Here is a 17669-nt window from a genome sequence, read left to right on the forward strand (position 1 = left end):
GGAGCTGCGCAGTACGGGGTGGTCTGGGTAGGGAAGCTTGAAACCTGCAGGCCGTCACAGTGGTTCTGTGTCGTTGGGCTGGGAGGGACAAGGCACTGGGGCTGTCTCCTTGCACGGTGTGGGAATGTGTAAATATGGGAGCTGGTAGATGCTAGTCAGACATTGAGGGGCTCAGAGTATGGAGTGAGCAAGCTGGAGGGGTTTGTGGCTTGGCCCTGACCAGAAAACCTGAAGGAGACCGGAGGGGAGCCGGAGTTCAGGGCCGCCTCTCACTTTGCTTTTCCAGCTATCCAGCTTAGGAGCGGGCATTGGGACTACTGTCAAGTGCTGGTTATGATCTTGGTGGGGGCGGGGGGTTGGCCCTCCCTTTATGAGGGGAGGTTTGGTTTGCTAGGACCATCATCAGTAGTCTTTAGCCCCTTTAGTCCCATCTAGTGTTTGCTTGGATGAAGTCAGGTGATAGATTTGAGGTATTTGCTCAGGTGGGGAGCCAGGTGAGCACTCCAGGTCACCAGCGCTAGTTCTGAGTCCTCAGGATTACTCTGTGGCAGAAAAATACCCACCCCTATTGGCTTTTGAAAACCTGTCAATCTGTTCTGCTTGGAGCAGGCAAAAGGCCAGGTCAGGGCCACAAGCAGCTTGTCCCAAGCGGGTGAGGTTGTACTTGCCCAGAGGGGTGGCAGGCTTGGCTGTTGGAGGGGCAGCAGGGCTGGTCTGGGCACAGACTGGCATCTTCCAGCCTAGTCATGAGCCCAGAGCAGAGCCTGCCCAGACCCCACCCTGTGAGCAGCTGGCTGCTTGCCTGCCACGCGCCCAGGATTGCTGAGGGCTTTGCTCATGTATCTCAGGAACAGCTGCATGCCGGAAACTGGGGGCTGGCTGCAAGCGGGAGGGACACCCGGGGGTTGTGTGGGAAGGCTGAGCCCCAACAGCTCTGGTAGGGTCCACTCACTGTGCTGGAGGACTGTTCTGCTGTTCACTGACAGTCAGGTGGAGAGGGGCCCCTGCTGAGTCACCTGGTTACAGGGCCAGGCCTTGCAGGGCGGTAGTTTGTGTGTTTGCACCTTGGTTGGAGGTAGAGCCTGGATTTCAAGGGCTTGAGGTGCAGCTTCCTCCATGCTTGCAGAGTTCAGAGACTACATACCGCTGAGGACAGTAGCTTTCAGCTGAGGGCAATTCCCACGGAAGAGGCACTGGTCCCAGTGTGATCAGACATTCATTTTTTTTAACAGTTGCTTAGGGGCTTAAGAAAGGGCCTGTATTTATTTTTATTGTTTATATCTTGCTGGGTTTCAAGAGAATTAAGGCAGCATATAGCACAGCTGGGGTATTCTGAAGACGGGCTGGTTTTCCTGTCACTTCAAAAGCAGTAGTGATTGCTGACTCTGAGTTTTCTTGAGTGCATTATGAAGCGCTTTAATGATTTTGGTGGTAATGTATTGGCCCTTCATGATTGAGAAGATTGGGTTCATTGACCCCTCAAGTGCCCCACTTGCCTGAATTAGTGACAGCTGTGAGCAGAAAGGCACATCATTAGGATGGGAAATGGCCTGAGCCCAGGTAAACTGTTGGTGCTGTGCTTTCCTGAAGAGAGCAGGGGTGGTGTGGTGAGCAGGGTGGCATTCAGACTTTCTAGGGCAGGGCAGTGGAATGAAGTGGTAGAGCAGAACTTGGAAGCTAGAGGAGATATCCCATGGGGGAAGGCAGAAGTTTAAAAAGCCAAAAAACCACACCCATTTTGGATTTAGTCCAGTTTCCCTCTGCTGGGCCAGTGTTGAGGAGGTGGCCTCTGAACCCTCAGAGGGATGCTTGGACTGCCCTTCCTCTCCTGCACCTTTAACTTTGCCCTGCGCCTTGGGCAAACCCACAGAAAAGATGACAGAAGGAACTGAGAGGGTGTCCTTGGCTCTTGAGCTTGAATGTTTTTGCTGTTGCTGTGGGTTTGCTGGGAGTAGAAGGAAAGTAGTGGTTTGAAGAGGATGAGGATTCTGAAAAGTTTTCTCCTTGTGCTACTCCATCTCTGGTAACAGTGATTCCCGACCACAGTGGAAGCCCCTGGTCACGCACACATGCTTCATATCCACAGAAAGGAGCAGGTATGCTTGGCAAATGTTTTGTCCTCTGATTCAAGGGTACTGCTCAGCCAACTTCTGGCGCACATTTCTCCTTATATCTGTCTCTGTCTATGCTCTCTGCTCAGCTGTTCAGGTTTATAGTGCAGGTCCACTATGCGTGCGAGTCCCATTTCTAATGAAAGCAGACTTTGTTCTCTGGAGGCAGCTAATCATGCCCCATGGGCTGTAATCAGGGAGAAGGTATTTAATACAGGGCAGGTGGCAACAGGCAGCCTGCACCAACTGGCAGATTGCAACATGGCAATTAGGAAGCTAATCACCCCACTCCAGCAGATATGGGGTTGAGCCTCTTCTCCAAACTGATTTTGAGTGAGTGAAGAATGAGTACTATGCAGAAGAAGAAGGAGAAGGCGGGGTTGGTGGGGGGCAATGAGGGGTTAGGAGAGCTGCTTTTCCTTGTCACCTCACCTCCCTGAGACGGGGAGGGGTCACAGCTGCTCTGGGTGTGTCCCTCCACAGTGCCTGCAGGTCCAGGCCAAGGAACCTCAGGCCAGATTGGGTCAGCCAGGGGTTGTACCCTGGGCCTCGGCCCCTCTCTCAGAGCACAGCTGCACTTGTAGTGCGGACCCAGCACGTGATCTGGTAGCCCCACACCCCCAGTCGTCTGCCCCCAGTTCCTTGAAGCTTGGGTACGTGAGGAGTGGGATCCTTCCCTGTCAATTTCTAGACCTTCAGAGGACCAGTTTCTTAAACGTGCCCTGAAGGTGGGCACCAAGAGGCTGAGGCACCCCAGGGGCAGCTTACTTGTTCCTCAGGGTCCAGGGCCCATTGTGAACATCCAGCTGCTTTCCCTGGAGGTCTTTTCTCCACACAAGGCTGGATGACTCCTTGGGCTGGAACACCACAAGGCCACCTGGGAACCTCTGGGTGGAGAATGTGTGGCCAATGGAGGCTGAACATGGTAGCTGGGCTTCCAGGAGGGTCTGCTCTGCTGCCTTTTAGCTGACCTTTCATCTTTTTCCAGCTTGTAGGCCTGGGGTCCAGGTGCTGCCTGTTTTGTCTCTGCCTAGCATTGTTCTCACACCCAGGTCTGCCCTTCCCGGTAGTGCTTCTGGTCAAGGACAGCAGTTTGCCAGGCTCATGCTATTCCTGTTCAGTTTGGGAATGTGGGTGCCTGTGGGCTGATCTGGGGCACTTAGCAGATCCCAGGAGCTGGAGCAAGGGCCCGACATGCACTGGTATTTATGGACATAGGGCAGGGAGTGGCACAGACTCCTGTGGACTTGTGTTGGGGACATGGCAGGCTCCCTGTGGACTCTCTCCCTGGTGGGCATTGCCTCTGCTTCCCCAGTTGGGATTGGTTCCCCTCCCCATGACTGACGAGTGAAAAGGGAAAGCTTTGGCTGGGTGTGAGAACCGCCCCCCTCATCGCCCCACCATTCCTCATCTCAGAGTTTGCGTCTGCATTTCCTCCCTCTTGCTGCTACCCACATCCACACTGTTTGCCCCTCAGCAAGCCAGACTGCCTTACTGTGGACCCCCTGGGAATGTGTGCTGTGGGCCTGTGGGGTGGGGGCTGGAGGTCAGGGGAGGCAGGATGAGCTGTAGGATGTGTGGCAATTAGAGTGAGAGCTGCGGGCATTAGGTGAAGCCACTGTCCTCACGGGTAGAATTACCAGATACCTGAGCAGTCAGTGTCCTCCTGGTCCACCCACTGCTCATAAACAAAACATGTTCTGGTGCCTGGAGGACAGTGTGGGCATCGGCAGGAATAGGGTAGGGAAGAAAAGCAGCAGCTGAGAATAGAGGGGGGTACACAAAGGGGCCTGCAGGGAGAAGGGGGCCACTCAGCCAAAGGGAGGAGATGGGGAGTGGGGGCCTGGATTCTCTATAGAGAGGGGGAGCAGGCTGCAGCCAGCATGGGAGTCTCCCCTGGGGTTGTAGAGTCTCTGGCCACCTGTAACGCTTACTCCTTTGTCTCTGGCTCTGCCCCTTTTCCAACTTATATACACACCCCCTCTCCCACCCCCTGAGTGTCAGAGCCCAAGTACCCGGGCTGGTTGGGGCTTTCTGGGCCTGTCCCCCAGACTGTAGGAATGCTCACCCTGGGGCCATCTGGAGGAGTAGCCGTGGGGAACCTGTGGGGTGACTTGTTTGCTCCCACACCCCAGGAATGTACTGTCCCTTCAGGCCCGCCCGGATTCCTGCACAGGGAGTCAGCCCAACACAGCATGCTGCTTGTGCCCTGTGGGGACACGTTCTGCCTCACTGTCAGAGGGGTGGAGGTTGGCGGCTCGTGCCTGCTGTCACACCCCAGTCCCCGAGAACCCCCAGTCAGAGACCAGACTGTTCAGACAGAGGAGGGAGGCCACTCCTGCCTCCCCGCCCTCGCTACCCCTCACCATTCTTCCTGCCTCGGGCCCTGCTGGAATGTGACAGGAGTCGTGGCCAGGGCATGTCCCAACAGCAGGAACACACGCTTTAACCTGTAAGGCTTCCCTCAGCCCCCAGCTCTGTTGAGGTGGATGGCAGCAGGAAGATTGTTTCTGCCCAGAAGGCTACCTGAGGTTACTGTCTCCATTGGTCCCTGTGGTGGCTGCTGCCCCCTGCTGTTGCCCAGCTTATTGCAGGTGGGGACAGAGCTCGGAACCCCAAGAACCTGGAGGGGACCACACAGGGCACTTAGTGCAGCCACCCTGTACAGATGACAAATAGGCGTATCTAGGGAGCAAAGGCCACATGGTGGTGTGTCAGAAGCATCACTGAGCCTGGAACCCAGGTGTCCCAGCTCCTCAGACGTGAGCTTTCTATGCCAGGCTGTCTCAGCTTCGGCTCCATCATACTGTGTGCCGCTGTGTCTGTCGTCGGGGCTGCCCTGTGTGTTACAGGCTGGTTGGCAGCAGCCCTGGCCTCCACCCACTAGATGCCAGGAGCACCCGCTCCTGTTGTGACAACCAGACATGTCTTCGGGCACCTGCCAACTGTCTGAGGAGGGCGAGGGGGATCGTTGTTGCCCTGTGTGAGCACCATCATTGCTCTAAACTGCTGCCTACTAGGTTTTCCTCCGGCCCGCCACCCAGCCCTCTCATCTGAGTTCGTTCACCACCGCTGTGCACAGAGGTAATCTATGGGCTCCTTCTGGAAGGAGCTTTCTTTCCAGCAGCATCTTACAGCTCTGCTAGGCTTTTTCCTGGTATTCTCTTCCGCCACCCATGTTCTCTAAACCTCTTTGTTGTTCCTAGACTCTGAGAGGCCTGGGAGGTGCACAGAACAGATGTGGGGCAGGGTGGGGACAGGACAGACCTGACCTACTTCTGGATCGGGCCTGTGGATACACTGAGACCAGAAATGCACACGGCCACACACGGCAGTGCTCATGGAGACGGCGGGAACCCAGTGCGTCCAGTCCTCTCCCAGCCCCCTGTCCGTGGCTTTCCTGCCTGGCTCTCCCTGGGGGGCCTTCCAGGTCCCACACTGGGCAGGGTGGCCTGTGGCACTGACAGACAGGCGGCTGACACCTGGTTTCCACTTTCTTGCCTTCTCCAGTTTCAGAAGCTGTTGGCTAGAGGAGGAAGTGGAGGGGCCGTGGGATGTGGAGAGCCAAGGGCTAACTCCCGGACGGCGGAACAGAGCGAGCTGCCGACAGACAGACGGTACGTTCTGTGAGGCCTATGCCGCCCCGCCCCCCGTGGCTCTCCTGGGGAGCCTGGCAGGAGCTGGGGCAGGCAGGTGGCTCCTCTCTGCTGGGGGCTGGTGAAAGAAGAGTGGTGGAGGCTAGTGGGGCTTAGCCTTTAAGGCTCTCTCGAGCTCAGAGACCCCCACTGAGGAGCCTAGGCTGGTTGAATGTCCTCAAGCCCTTGCTTTCTGGTTAGTTATTTTTGTAAGCTAACATCGACCATTTCCTAAGTGCTAGGCACTGTTCTGACTGCTTTATATGATCGCACAATACCCTATGAAACTGGTGCTATTTTCACCCCAATTTGGAGTTGAGGAAGCTGATTCATCGAGAGCAGTTTCCCCTTCGAGACTTTTTCCTGAGCCCACAAAGTAGAGGTGGGCTGTCTCAGACTCTTGCCCTCTTCCACGTGGCGCACTCTTCCTGGTGCGCAGGCCCTGCGTCCCGCCTGTCCCACTGGCTCTTCCTGTTGGACCCCCGCAGGGCTCTCGCAACTCCGTAGGCGCCGGCACACCAGAATCCACCCTTCTTGTGACCCTAGCATGCCCGAGCCTGTCTGCCTGCCTGGCGGCCCCTACATATCCCCCTTTTACCATCCTTTTCCTTTAGTCAGAGGCCTCTTGCCTTTGTTTCTGAGGTTCCTCCATCCTCGCTTCCCCTCAAGCAGGTCACGGAGCCCTCACCTCCCAGAATGACCAGTGCAGCCCCTGCTAAGAAACCCTACCGTAAGGCACCACCCGAACATCGGGAGCTACGCCTGGAAGTTCCTGGATCCCAGCTGGAGCAGGAGGTCAGCAAGGCCGATACCTTGACCCTGGCTGGCAGAGGCAGGCTCCTGAGGCTGGGTGTCCAGCCGACTTCTCCCACATGAGTAGCTTCTGGCCCCCAGCATTGGGGTGAGAGTATGGTGGGGCTGTGTAGGCTCACAGGGGCCACCGTGGGCACACATCCACCTGTCTGTGGCCCCAGAGTCTTCTTGGTAGCTTAGCAGAGATGACCCCACACATGCAGTATGGTTCTTCCTGCAAGGAACAACCCGCCAGACCGAGGGGCCCTAACCTGCTGGAGCCCGGGACTCTGGTCCTCCCCTGGTGGAGCGAGCCGTTCAGCCCACAGCCCCTCTGGGAGCTGTTGGGAGGCGGTGCTCTGGCTTATTCCACCAGACCAGCTGTTCCTCACTGTCCCCAGAAGTCCGGCCTTCCTCCAGCTTTGTGTTGGTTGGGCAGCGTTCATTAATGCATCGGTCACCCTCCCTCGCTGGGCCTACTGACAGGAGGGGAGAGATGCTGCGGTGGTTTATCCTTCCTGCTCCTGGTCCCCACCCTGTTGCAGTGTGTGGAGCGCACTCAGAACCCGAGAGACGGTCAGCACGTGCTGAGCATCAGGCGAGCCACGGCTGCTCTGGTCGGATTCAGGGCACAGGGGCCAGGGTTTACCCACTTCAGCTCAGAGAACAGTAAATAAAAAGGCCAGGTATCATGCCTAGGTACCACCCAAGGGGCCTTCCCTGGTTTTGGAGATGAGGACCCTAAGGCTCAGTGCAGTTAATATAACCAGTGTGTGATAGAAAAGGATCAAATCTAGGTGTCAGTGGCTCCAGAGTCCGTGATCTGGGATGCCCACCTCATTTTTGGGCCCTGACTGGCGTTTGGAGCAGTCAGTTCCATCTGAAGCGGGGAAGCGGGCCCATTAACATTTCCCTCTTGCCAGCACATGCGTTTTCTGCTCTGCGTCTGGCCGAGCCCTGACTCTTGGGCCATGATCAACGAAGGGGTTCAGGAGGATGGGGCAGGAGGTCAAAAGCAAGACGAGACTCTTCGCTTCTCTATCAGGATTGGCCCAGCAGTTCTTTACCTGTGCCTGTGTTCCTCCTGAGCCTCTGTAAGGCCCCACTTTGGCCTGGTTGTCAGAGCCCAGAACCCTGCTACAGCTCAGCCCGGTTTCTTCTCTGGAAGGTCTTTGCCATGCCTGTGAGGCTCATAGCATCCTGTGAACGGCTGAGAGACTCTTCTTATCCCTGGGAGAGGTAGCATGGGTACCAAGACTTACCTGCAACTGACTCTAGGCCTAAGAGAGGGATTGGAGCTGATGTGTGTAAGGGTGAGGGCTGGAAGGGGTTCTTGAATCTTCTGGTTGGCATGAGAGAGAGTGATCTAGGCCTGTCTGGGCATTACTGGATTGCCTCCATCTCTAGGGGGCACTCACTCAGCCCTGTTCTGCAGTGAGAGTCTTTGGGCTTCAGAAATGGCCCTTTCCGGGGCTTCCTGGAGGGTGGGCAGGCAGGAGGCCAGGTCTAGAGCTGAGCCTCAGGCTTCTGTTCTTTTGTGCCCAGGAATCCCTGACTGACGCAGAGAGGATGAAGTGAGTATCTGCTGCCCAAGAGCCTGCCCTGCCTCAACTCTGCCCCTCTTAGCTCCAGGCAAGGCTGTTGGGATAGTTGGACTTTTCCTTGGATTAGGTAGAGGTAAATGTTGGGTTGCGGGTGGTATTTTAGGGACTCTGGGAGGAGGCTTCCTGTGGATATTCCTTTTGGAAAAAGAGGTTTGTTCCACAGGCTCCAAGAGAAACTGGAATTGAGGAGGGGATGGCTCTGAGGGCCTGCTCTTGGCAGTGATCCCTTCCCCAGCTCCTGGCCCTCCTGTGCCAGCCGCCTCCCTGGAACCCTTTCTGTCAGCCACGTGAGGCCTCTGGAGAGGAGGGCGGTGCTGGGCTCAATGTCCAAGAGATTAATAATGGAGCAGCCTGGTCGTGTAGTGGGGAAATGAGCTGCTGCGGGCTCGGTGGGCAGCTGACTTGGCTGTAACTAGAGACAGACTGGGAATTCTGTCCTCTCATTCTTCTCCAACAAGTGGGGGGTTGCACTACCATCTACTGTCCCCTCTTGCCTCCCTGACCCCCCAAGCCAGGCTGTGTTCTTAGGTCCAACAGGCCTGTGGAATTTGTGGCCCCAGACTCTGACTGAATCTGCTCCCAGTGCCTGTCTTCCTGTCATTCCTATTCCTTCCTTTCTGACCAGCCTGGGGCTCCAGGGATGGCCCTCCTATCACTGATGCCCCTCTGCTCTTGACCCCTCCTCACCCTGCCAGGCTCTTGCAACAGGAGAATGAGGAGCTTCGCAGGCGCCTGGCCTTGGCCACCAGGCGCACTGAGGCCCTGGAGCGCGAGCTGGAAATCGGGCAGGACTGCCTGGAGCTGGAGCTGGGCCAGAGCCGTGAGGAGCTGGACAAATTTAAGGACAAGTTCCGTAGGTATGGGCACGAGGGGCTAGGACACGCATGCGTGCATCTCCCGTTCATTGGGGTTAGCCGGAAGAGGCCCCAGAGATCATCTGATTTTGGTGAGAAAGCTGAAGTTTGGGGAGGAGAATGACTTGCCCAAGATCCCTTACAAAAGAGAAGCTGAGCAGGGTCTGGGGACAGGATCAAGACCCAGAGGTCTGCCTTGTATTCCTCTGCAGGCTGCAGAACAGCTACACCGCTTCCCAGAGGACCAACCAGGAGCTGGAGGACAAGCTGCACACGCTGGTAATCTGTCCGGGGGGGCGGTTCGGCTGGCACTGTGCTCACAGCATAGCGGGGGGCTCGGACTTGCCAAGGGAATGCCATTCTGCCCTGGGGCTTGGGGAGGGGATGTTGGCAGTGGTGGGGAGGGGACCACAGTGTGCTGTGCAAGTTGGTACTGTCTTAATGCTCACACTGTTTCTCTTCTCTCCTCGTCTCCCCCTCATGCTGCCATCGTTGCTGCCGCACTCTCCTCTCAGGCCTCTCTTAGCCACAGCTGGATTTTCGCAGTTGCGTCTGAGTTTGTGTGTTTTCTCCCTTGACCTGGCCTCCTCCTCTGCTGAGATCTGGGACTGCTGGGGCCCTGGTCATTTCTCTCTGCCCACTCCTTTCCTCTTCCTTATGTGAGGCCCATTCAGTAGTCGGTGCCTCCTTCCTGGGGGACAGCTGGGAGCCTGCTCTTGGCTCAGGCAGAGGTAGTGATTGATGTCACCACTGAACACTCACAGCTGCTTGGCGGCAGTGGCTGCAAGCCCAGGCCATTCTGGGGAAGAGGGCTGTAGATCCGGCCTGAGCTGAAGATCAGAAGGCTGCTTTTCAGCCTGCAGCTCCCTCTCAGCTCAACTAGATAATCTCACAGGCTCCCCCAGCTGCCCCGCAGCCTACGCCCTCCTCCCTCTTCCTAGCCTGATCCTCCTCCCTCTTCCTAGCCTGATCCTGGAAACAGCTACCTACATAGGCTTTAGCGCCTGGGTTTGCAGTTACCTTCTCTCAGGTACCAGCTGCCTTGCCTGGTGTGTAGGCTCCCTCGAGGGATGGGCAGCTCATGTACTGCCGGGCCCAGGTGGCAGCAGGTCATGCTCAGAGAGCCCCCACCTCACAGCCCGGAGAACAGGACAGGTGTTCCGTCTCCTTCTGTCTGTTCGTCGTCTGTGTCTGTTCCGTCCGCCTTGGCTGCCATGGCACCTGTGGCTTCCTGTGTCTCTGGACTGGGAGGGGGTGGAAGGGCTGGCTAGGGCCTCGGCTTGGTTCACCACGAGTCTTGTGTCTCAGATCAAGAAGGCTGAGATGGACAGGAAGACACTGGACTGGGAGATTGTAGAGCTGACCAACAAGCTGCTGGATGCCAAGAACACCATCAATAAGCTGGAGGAGCTCAATGTATGTGCACCTCTAGGGCCTTCCTCGCCTGGGGTCTGCTCTGGCCCAGCCCGGCCCTGCTCCCTCAGGCAGGGCTGGGCTCTGAACCACGTCTGTGTCTGCAGGAACGGTACCGGTTGGACTGCAACCTGGCTGTGCAGCTCCTCAAGTGCAACAAATCCCACTTCCGTAACCACAAGTTTGCTGATGTGAGTACAGTGCCCACCCCAACAATGCCAGTCTAGTCTTTTTGGGACTCCTCTGACTCTGGTTTCTGCATCTCTCTCCATCCCCATAGCCTCCCTGTCTCCTCTCAAGCCAGTCAGCTCTGTCACTGGTTGTGTCCTGTATGCTGTCAAGGGCCTAGCACTAGGGCTGGGGCTGGCCCTGTTGGTATTTCTGGAACAGATACAGGGAGAGAGAGACTCTAGGGTTCCCTGCAGGAAGGAGGGAGTGGCCAGAGCTATCAGCCTAAGAACATTGAGAGATCCCCCCACCCCAAGGGGCAAACTCTAGACCCAAGACCCTTAGGCTTAAGGGTGGTTAAGGTTTCCAGTCACTCTCAAGGTTTCCAGTCACTACAGATCCTTAAACCGATGTCTGGTTTGGGCAGAAGCTACTGCTAAGATAGGGGACATAGAAGTTTCAGCACATGTGGGCCTTAACACCAGTTCCAGGTGCAGATCTTGGCGGTGCTAATCAAAACCTCAAGTTACTTTGCCTTTTCTGAACCTCAGTCTGTCTGTGAAGTGAGGCTGTACCCCAGCCTGCTGCAGGCTCAGTGTAGCGAAGCGCTGAACACACAGCAGTCTTACACTTGTGCGTGGTACCATGACTTCCGCCCTGAGTCAGCCTGTCTTAGGTTGGGATCACGCATGTCTCTTCCTTTCTGCTCTTTACCCCAGCTGCCCTGCGAGCTACAGGACATGGTTCGGAAACATCTGCATAGTGAGCAAGAGGCCACCAGCCCAGGCCCTGCCCCCTGCCTGGCATCAGGGGCTGTGGTACCCACCTCGGTCATTGCCCGGGTGTTGGAGAAGCCAGAGTCTTTACTGCTCAATTCGGCCCAGTCGGGCAATGCCGGGCACCCCTTGGCTGAGGATGTCTTTGTGCACGTAGACATGAGTGGGGGTGCCCCAGGTGACCCAGCCAGCCTCCCAGCCCCTGGCAGTCCCACCCCCCAACCCAATGGGGAGTGCCACTCTCTGAGTGCTGCTGGGGGCTCCCCAGAGGATGACCTGCCTCTGCCAGCCTGGGAGAAGCTGAGCCCCTACCCCACCCCGTCTCCACCACACCCTCTGTATCCTGGCCGAAAGGTCATCGAGTTCTCTGAGGATAAAGTGCGAATCCCCCGCAACAGCCCCCTGCCCAACTGCACTTATGCCACCCGCCAGGCCATTTCCCTGAGCCTGGTGGAGGAGGGGAGTGAGCGAGCCCGACCCAGCCCAGCGCCCAGCAGCCCTGCCTCTGCCCAGGCCTCCCCGCATCACCGGCCCGGCCCGGCCCCCCTGACACTCAGTGCTCCTGTCAGCTCTGCCAGCTCTGAAGAGGACCTACTGGCCAGTTGGCAGCGAGCATTTGTGGACCGCATTCCGCCACCGGCCACTGCGGCCCAGCGCACAGCCTTTGGACATGATGAACTGCCGGAGCTGCAGCACCATTTTGCTCTTAACTCCACGGACAGAGACGAGGAGGTTCAGGTACCTTCCTCCCCATCCTGTGAGAGTGGGCTTCTGCTGCCAACAGAACCTGACTCTGGCCTGCCCAGGGAGGAAGAAGAGGAAGAGCTGAACCTGCCTGTCAGCCCCGAGGAAGAACAACAGAGCCTGCTGCCCAGTGATAGCAGCACAGACAAAGGGCCTGGTACTTCCCACACTGAGGGCAGGAGCTGGGCACTCCCCGGCTCCAGTCGCCCCCAGCGCAGCCCCAAGAGGATGGGGGTACACCACCTGCACCGTAAGGACAGCCTGACCCAGGCCCAGGAGCAGGGCAACCTGCTCAACTAGCGCTCCTGCCTGCCTTCCTGCCACTGCTGCACTGGGACTGCGGGGGGCCTGTACCCTTGTGGCTCGAGGTCCCCTACCCAGCCCAGGCCCTTGAACTTCCCTCCCTCTAGGCCTACACAGCTCTGTTCCTGGTGCGGTTGGGTCAGGCGGTGGGTCACACCAGGCCTTCCAGCTGCATTGACTGACTGCCACCAACTTGCCTCATGGGTTTTCCCCCTTAAGATATTTATTCTCCAAAGGTAACATGCAGCTGGGCTCAAGACCTTTCTTCAAATCAGTCCAGCCCCAGTTGGGCTTCTGGGGAGCTGAGGGTTCATCACATTGGTGTTTGTCCTCCATCATCCTTCCATAGCCATTGGGGGTTTTGTGGGGAGGGGAGGGGGTGTCTTTGGGATTAGTAACCTCTAATTTCTGTTTTCAATTAACCTTTCTGTTTTCTGTTTCCCCCCTCCCCAAACCCTCTGCACAAGCTGTTGCCTTCAGGGGGCCTGGCCCAGCAGGCCCTCCAGGGAGAGGGAGAGGGCTGACTCAGGGCTCTCTTCAGCTGTCTCTTCCTCTGGAAGCAAGTATGGGGTGGGACTCGGGGCCTCAGGCTGGGCTCCAGGTGAGGCCTGGCCCCCCTCCCAACCTTGGCTCTAGACTGTTACTCCCAGCCTTGGGAAATTTTCACATTGATGACTATTTTAAAATTAAATAAAACTATTTTACTGGTATGGACTAATTTGTCTGTTAATGACCATTCTTTTCTCCATTCTTGAGTATTCCCAGTTCCTGTGACGTCCTACTCTTTGCTAGTGATTCTGCCTTGCCCCAACCCTGCCTGGGCCTTCCCTGGGCCCAGAGCTTCAGGCAGTTGGGAGGGGCTGCACCTTAAATAACCTTGACTGGACTTCGAGTCTCCCCTGAGGTAGGGTTTGGTCCAGCTGAGCCCTGGAGGTAAGCTCTTTACCTTCATTATATCTTTATAGGGCTTGTGTAAGGTATCACCTCAGAACCCTAGGTTCTTAGAAGTCCCAGGCCTGCGCCAGACCATTCTGAGGCCTTTGGGGGCTATCAGAGAATGCTCTGGCTGTGGGGTGGCACTGCCCCCTAGTGGTGTCTAATGGTAGTTCCAATTCCTCCCCTACCGCCAGCCCCCCAGTGACCACAGCCACACAGGTTGTAGAGTTGATAAAATCTCTTCCGAGCCAGCGGGCTGCAGCCAGAGCTGCCAACAAGTCCAGAACCATTGGGTTCAAGGCAATTCACAGCTTCCAGAGCCTCCCACCCCACTGCCATGAGCTGCCAGAGCCCCAGGCAACCCCTCCCTCCCAAGCCCCAGGGCCTGATCCTGGGGAAAATGTAATGATATGCAGAAGCCCAAGTGGAGAGTCACATCTCAGTCTCAGCTAATAGGCTGTCCCCTAGTCCTGATGTCATTAGCACCATCTGAGAGCTGGGATCTGTGGAAGGATAGAGGGGTGTTTAGACTACCATTTGTTCCTCTGTTGGGGACCATAAGTAGAAAAAAGGTGGCCTAGGTTTCCCACACCCATTCTCCCAGGTCCCGAGTCTCTTCAGATCTGGTTCCAATGAACCCTCAGGGCTCTTACCAGTAGGGCACATCCAGGAGCTGCTTCCCCTCTGGTGGGCAGCAGGCTCCCGCCCCCTCTCTTGTTTCTGGGTGTCACCAGGCCCTCCTGCCACCTCCTCCTCCTCCTCCCCCTCAGAAAGGAGGTCACAGATCTGTTGCTGCAGCTCTGGGCTAATGCTGTTCTCAGCCAACACCAGGCTCCGCAAGGCTGTGGGATAATTTTCTACCATGTCCAGCAGGGTCTGGGGTGGAAGAGAGTACAGAAAAGGACAAACACAGTTAACGTGGCTTCCCCGACTCCAACCTGCCACCCCTTGAGCATGTCCACAGACACCCTGACTAACTTCCATCGCAACTCATGGCCTTCCCCAAATGTGAAGAAGTCTCACCTGAGCTGACTGGTTGGTGAGCCCTGTGCTCTCCAAATCTAGAACCTCTAAGGTTCGACTGGAAGCCACAGCTACAGCCAGCATCCCGGCCACGTGGTCACCTGGGGAGACAGCACGCACACACATACTCACCTGAGTTCATGCACGGGCCTGCTAATCCGTCTACACGGACAGCCTCCCCATTGCCCTATCAACCTTAGATCCCACCCCCAGGCCAGGAAACGCGACAACTGGTAGATGGCCAGGAGGGGAACATTGTGATTTGTGAGTGAATGCATACAGCAAGCCTGGCCCACAGGTGGTGATGGATTCTTCGACCTACCTGTTGGTCATCACCTGGTCATCTACACAGGGGGCTCCTCTATTACCTCCCAGACCTCCCTCTATCTTCCCTTCCTTAGTGTGGGGGTTACCGTGGCAGCTGATGGTCCCAGGTTCTTGAATGGGGATGGGGTAGTGAGAATCTAAGGGATTTTCTTGAGCCTCACCCAGGGGGTTGTAGTCCAAATTGAGGACGCGGACCTGTGAGCTGTGGGCCACAGCAATGGCCAGGCGACTCCAGCCCTTAGGGGTGATGCCAGGGTTGGCACTCAGCGTTAGCTCCTTCAAACCTGGGCAACGTCATAAGGAGAAGCCAGGATGGAGAAGGTCAGGCCCTCTTTAAACCCCTACCCTGCCATTGGTCTCTAGGGTGTCCCTAGTGCCTGGGAGCACCCCACCCCCACCACAGACCTCCAGTACCCTCAGAGACCCTGCCTTCCCTGCCCACCAGACCTGGATTCCAGATTCTCCATCCTGCTCTGCCCCTAATCCTTCTCCTTCCTGAGGGGATTTAAAAACATTCTCACCCACACTGTCAGAGCCCTCAGCTCTGGGCCACAGACCCTGCCTTCTCCATTTATTTAGCTTTTCATCAAGGCTACGCCAGCCCATGCCCTTAGGAGGGCCCTGCTCACCAGACTTGGCCCCATCTGGGGGGAGGAGGCCACAGATGAGGTTGATGGCTTCATCACCCAGCATGCAGTCCCCCAGGTCCAGAGCCACAAGGGCAGGGTGGAGGGCCAGGGCTGGGTTCAGCAAGGCCAGCCCAGCATCTGTCAGGGGGCTCCCATGCAGGCTGGTGGGTGAGACCAGAGAGCAGCGGTTACCACAGTCATCAGCCCTATCTGGAGGGGACAGGGGTGAGCCCTAGAGGTGGTGAGGGCACTCAGTCACAGCACTGAGGAAAGGCCTTGGAGAGAGAGAAAGAAAATTCTAGATTCTAAAAGAATACAGGTAGAAGGGGAATTCGCTTTCTTTTATGGTGCAGGGACTGGAACCCAGGACAGAGCACAGAGAAGGAGTGGGGGTATGGATTAGGATTCCTCAGTAGGCAGGACATAGGGACAGGGATCTAGTCCCCAGGGCAGTGTTCCTTCTTGTGAACTGAGTAGCTGCCCCCAGAAGTCAATGCGGGTGATTAGGTGGGAGGTACACGTACCCCACCAGGAAGAGGTGAGTATCCCATCTTCTGTGGGGTGGGGCTGCATGTGCCAAGTCCGGAGAGAAGAGATATGTGGAGTCATGGGCAGAGGAAGGAGGGGTGTGTGTAAGGGTCGGGGGAGAGGGAGGCTGGTGGAAAGAGGTACAGGAAGGTGTGTGGAGGAAAAGGAGGCGGCAGGGAGTGCAAGAAGGGGCGCAGTGTCCGGGACCCCCTTACGAGGGAGTGCACTCACAAGAGGGACTGGATGGAGCGGTTGGTCCGCAGCGCCTCCGCCAGCTGCTTGATGCGACTGGGGCTGGACACGACGCCCAGGTTAAGGTTGAGCTGCGCCAGGGACGTGGCCCCGGCCAGGGCCCGGCAGATGCGGCCGAAGTCGCGGTCGCAGAGGCGGCAGCCGCGTAGGGAGAGTAGGCGCACGGCGTTGTCGCGCAGGCCGCGGCAGATGTCCCGCACCTCGGCGCCTGACAGCGGCTCCCCTGAAATCTGGATGGAGCTGGGCAGCATTCCTACCTACGGCTGGGCCTCCGGGGCCGGGGCCCGGGCCGCGGGCGAGGCTGGCAGGGTAGTGGGCGGGTTTGGGGCTCAGATCGGGCCTGGGCTGGGGTCGCGGCCGGAACGGGGGCAAAGGCGGCGGCAGAGGCGCAGCAGAGGCGCAGACGGCGGTAGAGGTGGCGGTGGCGGCCACGAAGAGCGCTGGGGCCCAGACGGAGCCGGCTGGGATGGGGCAGGCGCTGAGGTCGCCGGGGAAGTTGAGACCGCGCAGTGCTGATGCTGGGGCAGACCGTGCCGTCTGTGTCTGGGCCGGCGGCCGGGACAAGGGATCCCTGATCGGCCGGGAGCTGCTCCGCGCTTGTACTCGTCCCTCGCGATTGCGGCAGCGGTAGCGGTGAAGGGGCCTTGGCTTAAGACGCGTGAGACTGGTCCCAGCTCGGAGGCCGCATCTGCTCCCTGCCTTCCTCTAGCCTGGCTTCTCTTACCTCGCCCGCAAGGAGAGCCTAAAGCAGGCAAGAGGGGCAGCCGGCAGGCGGGCAGCGGGCGACAGGCGGCCACAGGATCTTTGGTTCCTGAGCCGGAGCGGGCGGCAAGTTCCCATGGTAACGGCCGCGTCACCGGAGCTTGCTCCGCCCCTTCCCTTGCCAAGCCGAAAGAGCCCACCAAGCTTGTGCGCACTGGGTGGTTCAGGAGAGGTGAGGATGCCCTTTTCCCGAGTGTGAGGTACAGAACAGGCAGAAAGTAGGTATCAGGGTTGAGACCTGAGATCGGCAGGGGTGGGAAGGGAATGGAGGCTCGAGACATGGAGGTGTCTCGGGTGACCGGGTTCTCTTGCCCATTTTCTGGTTGTTCCCCATTCCTAACGACCAGACCCTCTTGCCTGCGCTTGGATCCTAGGCACGCCCTCCTGTGTTTAAAAGTACCTAGGGTCCTTTAATCCCGGCTTCACCCCACCCGTGCGAGGGGAGTCACTGTACGTGAGGTTCCAGCCCACAAGGACTTCTGGAGTGTCCCTTGCCAAGATGGCGGCCTCGCAGTGGTGGGCCCCGGCATCCTGGCCGGGTAGAGATGGCCTCAGCTACTAAGCACAGGGGAACCACGAAAGCTTTCTGGAGCAGGTAGTTTCAAGGTGCTGGAACCGCCCCTTCGCCAGGTGCAAGAGGCTGTTAGTACCAGTGAGACTGGGGTAGCAAAAATAAGCAGGGTGCCAGGCCCAGTGACCTGGAGTAGTGGTGAGGCCATGGAGTGGGCTGGAGCTTTCCGGAAGGACACACTGTATGGTGTAGGCAGTAATGTTGGAGGTTTGTCCAAGGGTGATAGTGTAGGGGCCTCACA

The 17669-nt window shown here is 57.5% G+C and overlaps 2 protein-coding genes across 24 annotated transcripts in view; one reads left to right on the forward strand and one right to left on the reverse strand.

The window, feature by feature from the left end:
- The window catches only part of TJAP1 (tight junction associated protein 1), a 25790-nt gene extending 12676 nt beyond the window's left edge, over positions 1-13114 (forward strand). For 12 of the 22 annotated variants that reach the window (XM_036024135.1, XM_036024134.1, XM_036024129.1 and 9 more), the window contains 9 exons: positions 5622-5728; positions 6416-6541; positions 8084-8112; positions 8838-8999; positions 9209-9275; positions 9512-9541; positions 10305-10412; positions 10517-10600; positions 11297-13114. In XM_036024135.1, coding sequence (XP_035880028.1) covers positions 6443-6541; positions 8084-8112; positions 8838-8999; positions 9209-9275; positions 9512-9541; positions 10305-10412; positions 10517-10600; positions 11297-12397 — 1680 coding nt within the window. In that variant the 5' untranslated portion in view covers positions 5622-5728; positions 6416-6442 and the 3' untranslated portion in view covers positions 12398-13114. Of the gene's footprint in view, positions 1-51; positions 2097-5621; positions 5729-6415; positions 6542-8083; positions 8113-8837; positions 9000-9208; positions 9276-9511; positions 9542-10304; positions 10413-10516; positions 10601-11296 lie in introns of those variants that run through there. The other 10 variants (XM_028510345.1, XM_036024132.1, XM_036024139.1 and 7 more) reach the window with 3 other exon arrangements.
- On the reverse strand, positions 12610-17269 carry LRRC73 (leucine rich repeat containing 73). 2 transcript variants are annotated; one of them, XM_028510429.2, is made up of 6 exons: positions 16075-17236; positions 15316-15476; positions 14848-14970; positions 14360-14460; positions 13990-14212; positions 12610-13839 (listed from the first exon to the last, which is right to left on the reverse strand). In XM_028510429.2, the coding sequence occupies exons 1-6, from the start codon at positions 16344-16346 to the stop codon at positions 13769-13771; spliced, it is 951 nt and encodes a 316-aa protein (XP_028366230.1). In that variant the 5' UTR covers positions 16347-17236; the 3' UTR covers positions 12610-13768. The 2 variants fall into 2 exon arrangements, with proteins under 2 accessions (XP_028366230.1, XP_035880041.1); XM_036024148.1 differs by lacking the exon at positions 14848-14970 and having other exon boundaries at positions 16075-17269.
- Positions 17270-17669: the final 400 nt, after the last annotated feature.

The sequence above is a fragment of the Phyllostomus discolor genome, chromosome 4 (assembly GCF_004126475.2).
Source record: "Phyllostomus discolor isolate MPI-MPIP mPhyDis1 chromosome 4, mPhyDis1.pri.v3, whole genome shotgun sequence".
In the NCBI taxonomy this organism is placed as follows: domain Eukaryota; kingdom Metazoa; phylum Chordata; class Mammalia; order Chiroptera; family Phyllostomidae; genus Phyllostomus; species Phyllostomus discolor.

What these genes read in the sequence shown, in the direction of transcription:
- LRRC73 (XM_028510429.2), bottom strand. Translation starts at nt 16,346, where the DNA reads ATGCTGCCCAGCTCCATCCAGATTTCAGGGGAGCCGCTGTCAGGCGCC. An exon ending in TCACCAACCAGTCAGCTCAG is followed by an intron (nt 14,213 to 14,359) that starts GTGAGACTTCTT and finishes CTTCCACCCCAG; the next exon opens with ACCCTGCTGGACATGGTAGA. An exon ending in CTCCTGGATGTGCCCTACTG is followed by an intron (nt 13,840 to 13,989) that starts GTAAGAGCCCTG and finishes ATCCTTCCACAG; the next exon opens with ATCCCAGCTCTCAGATGGTG.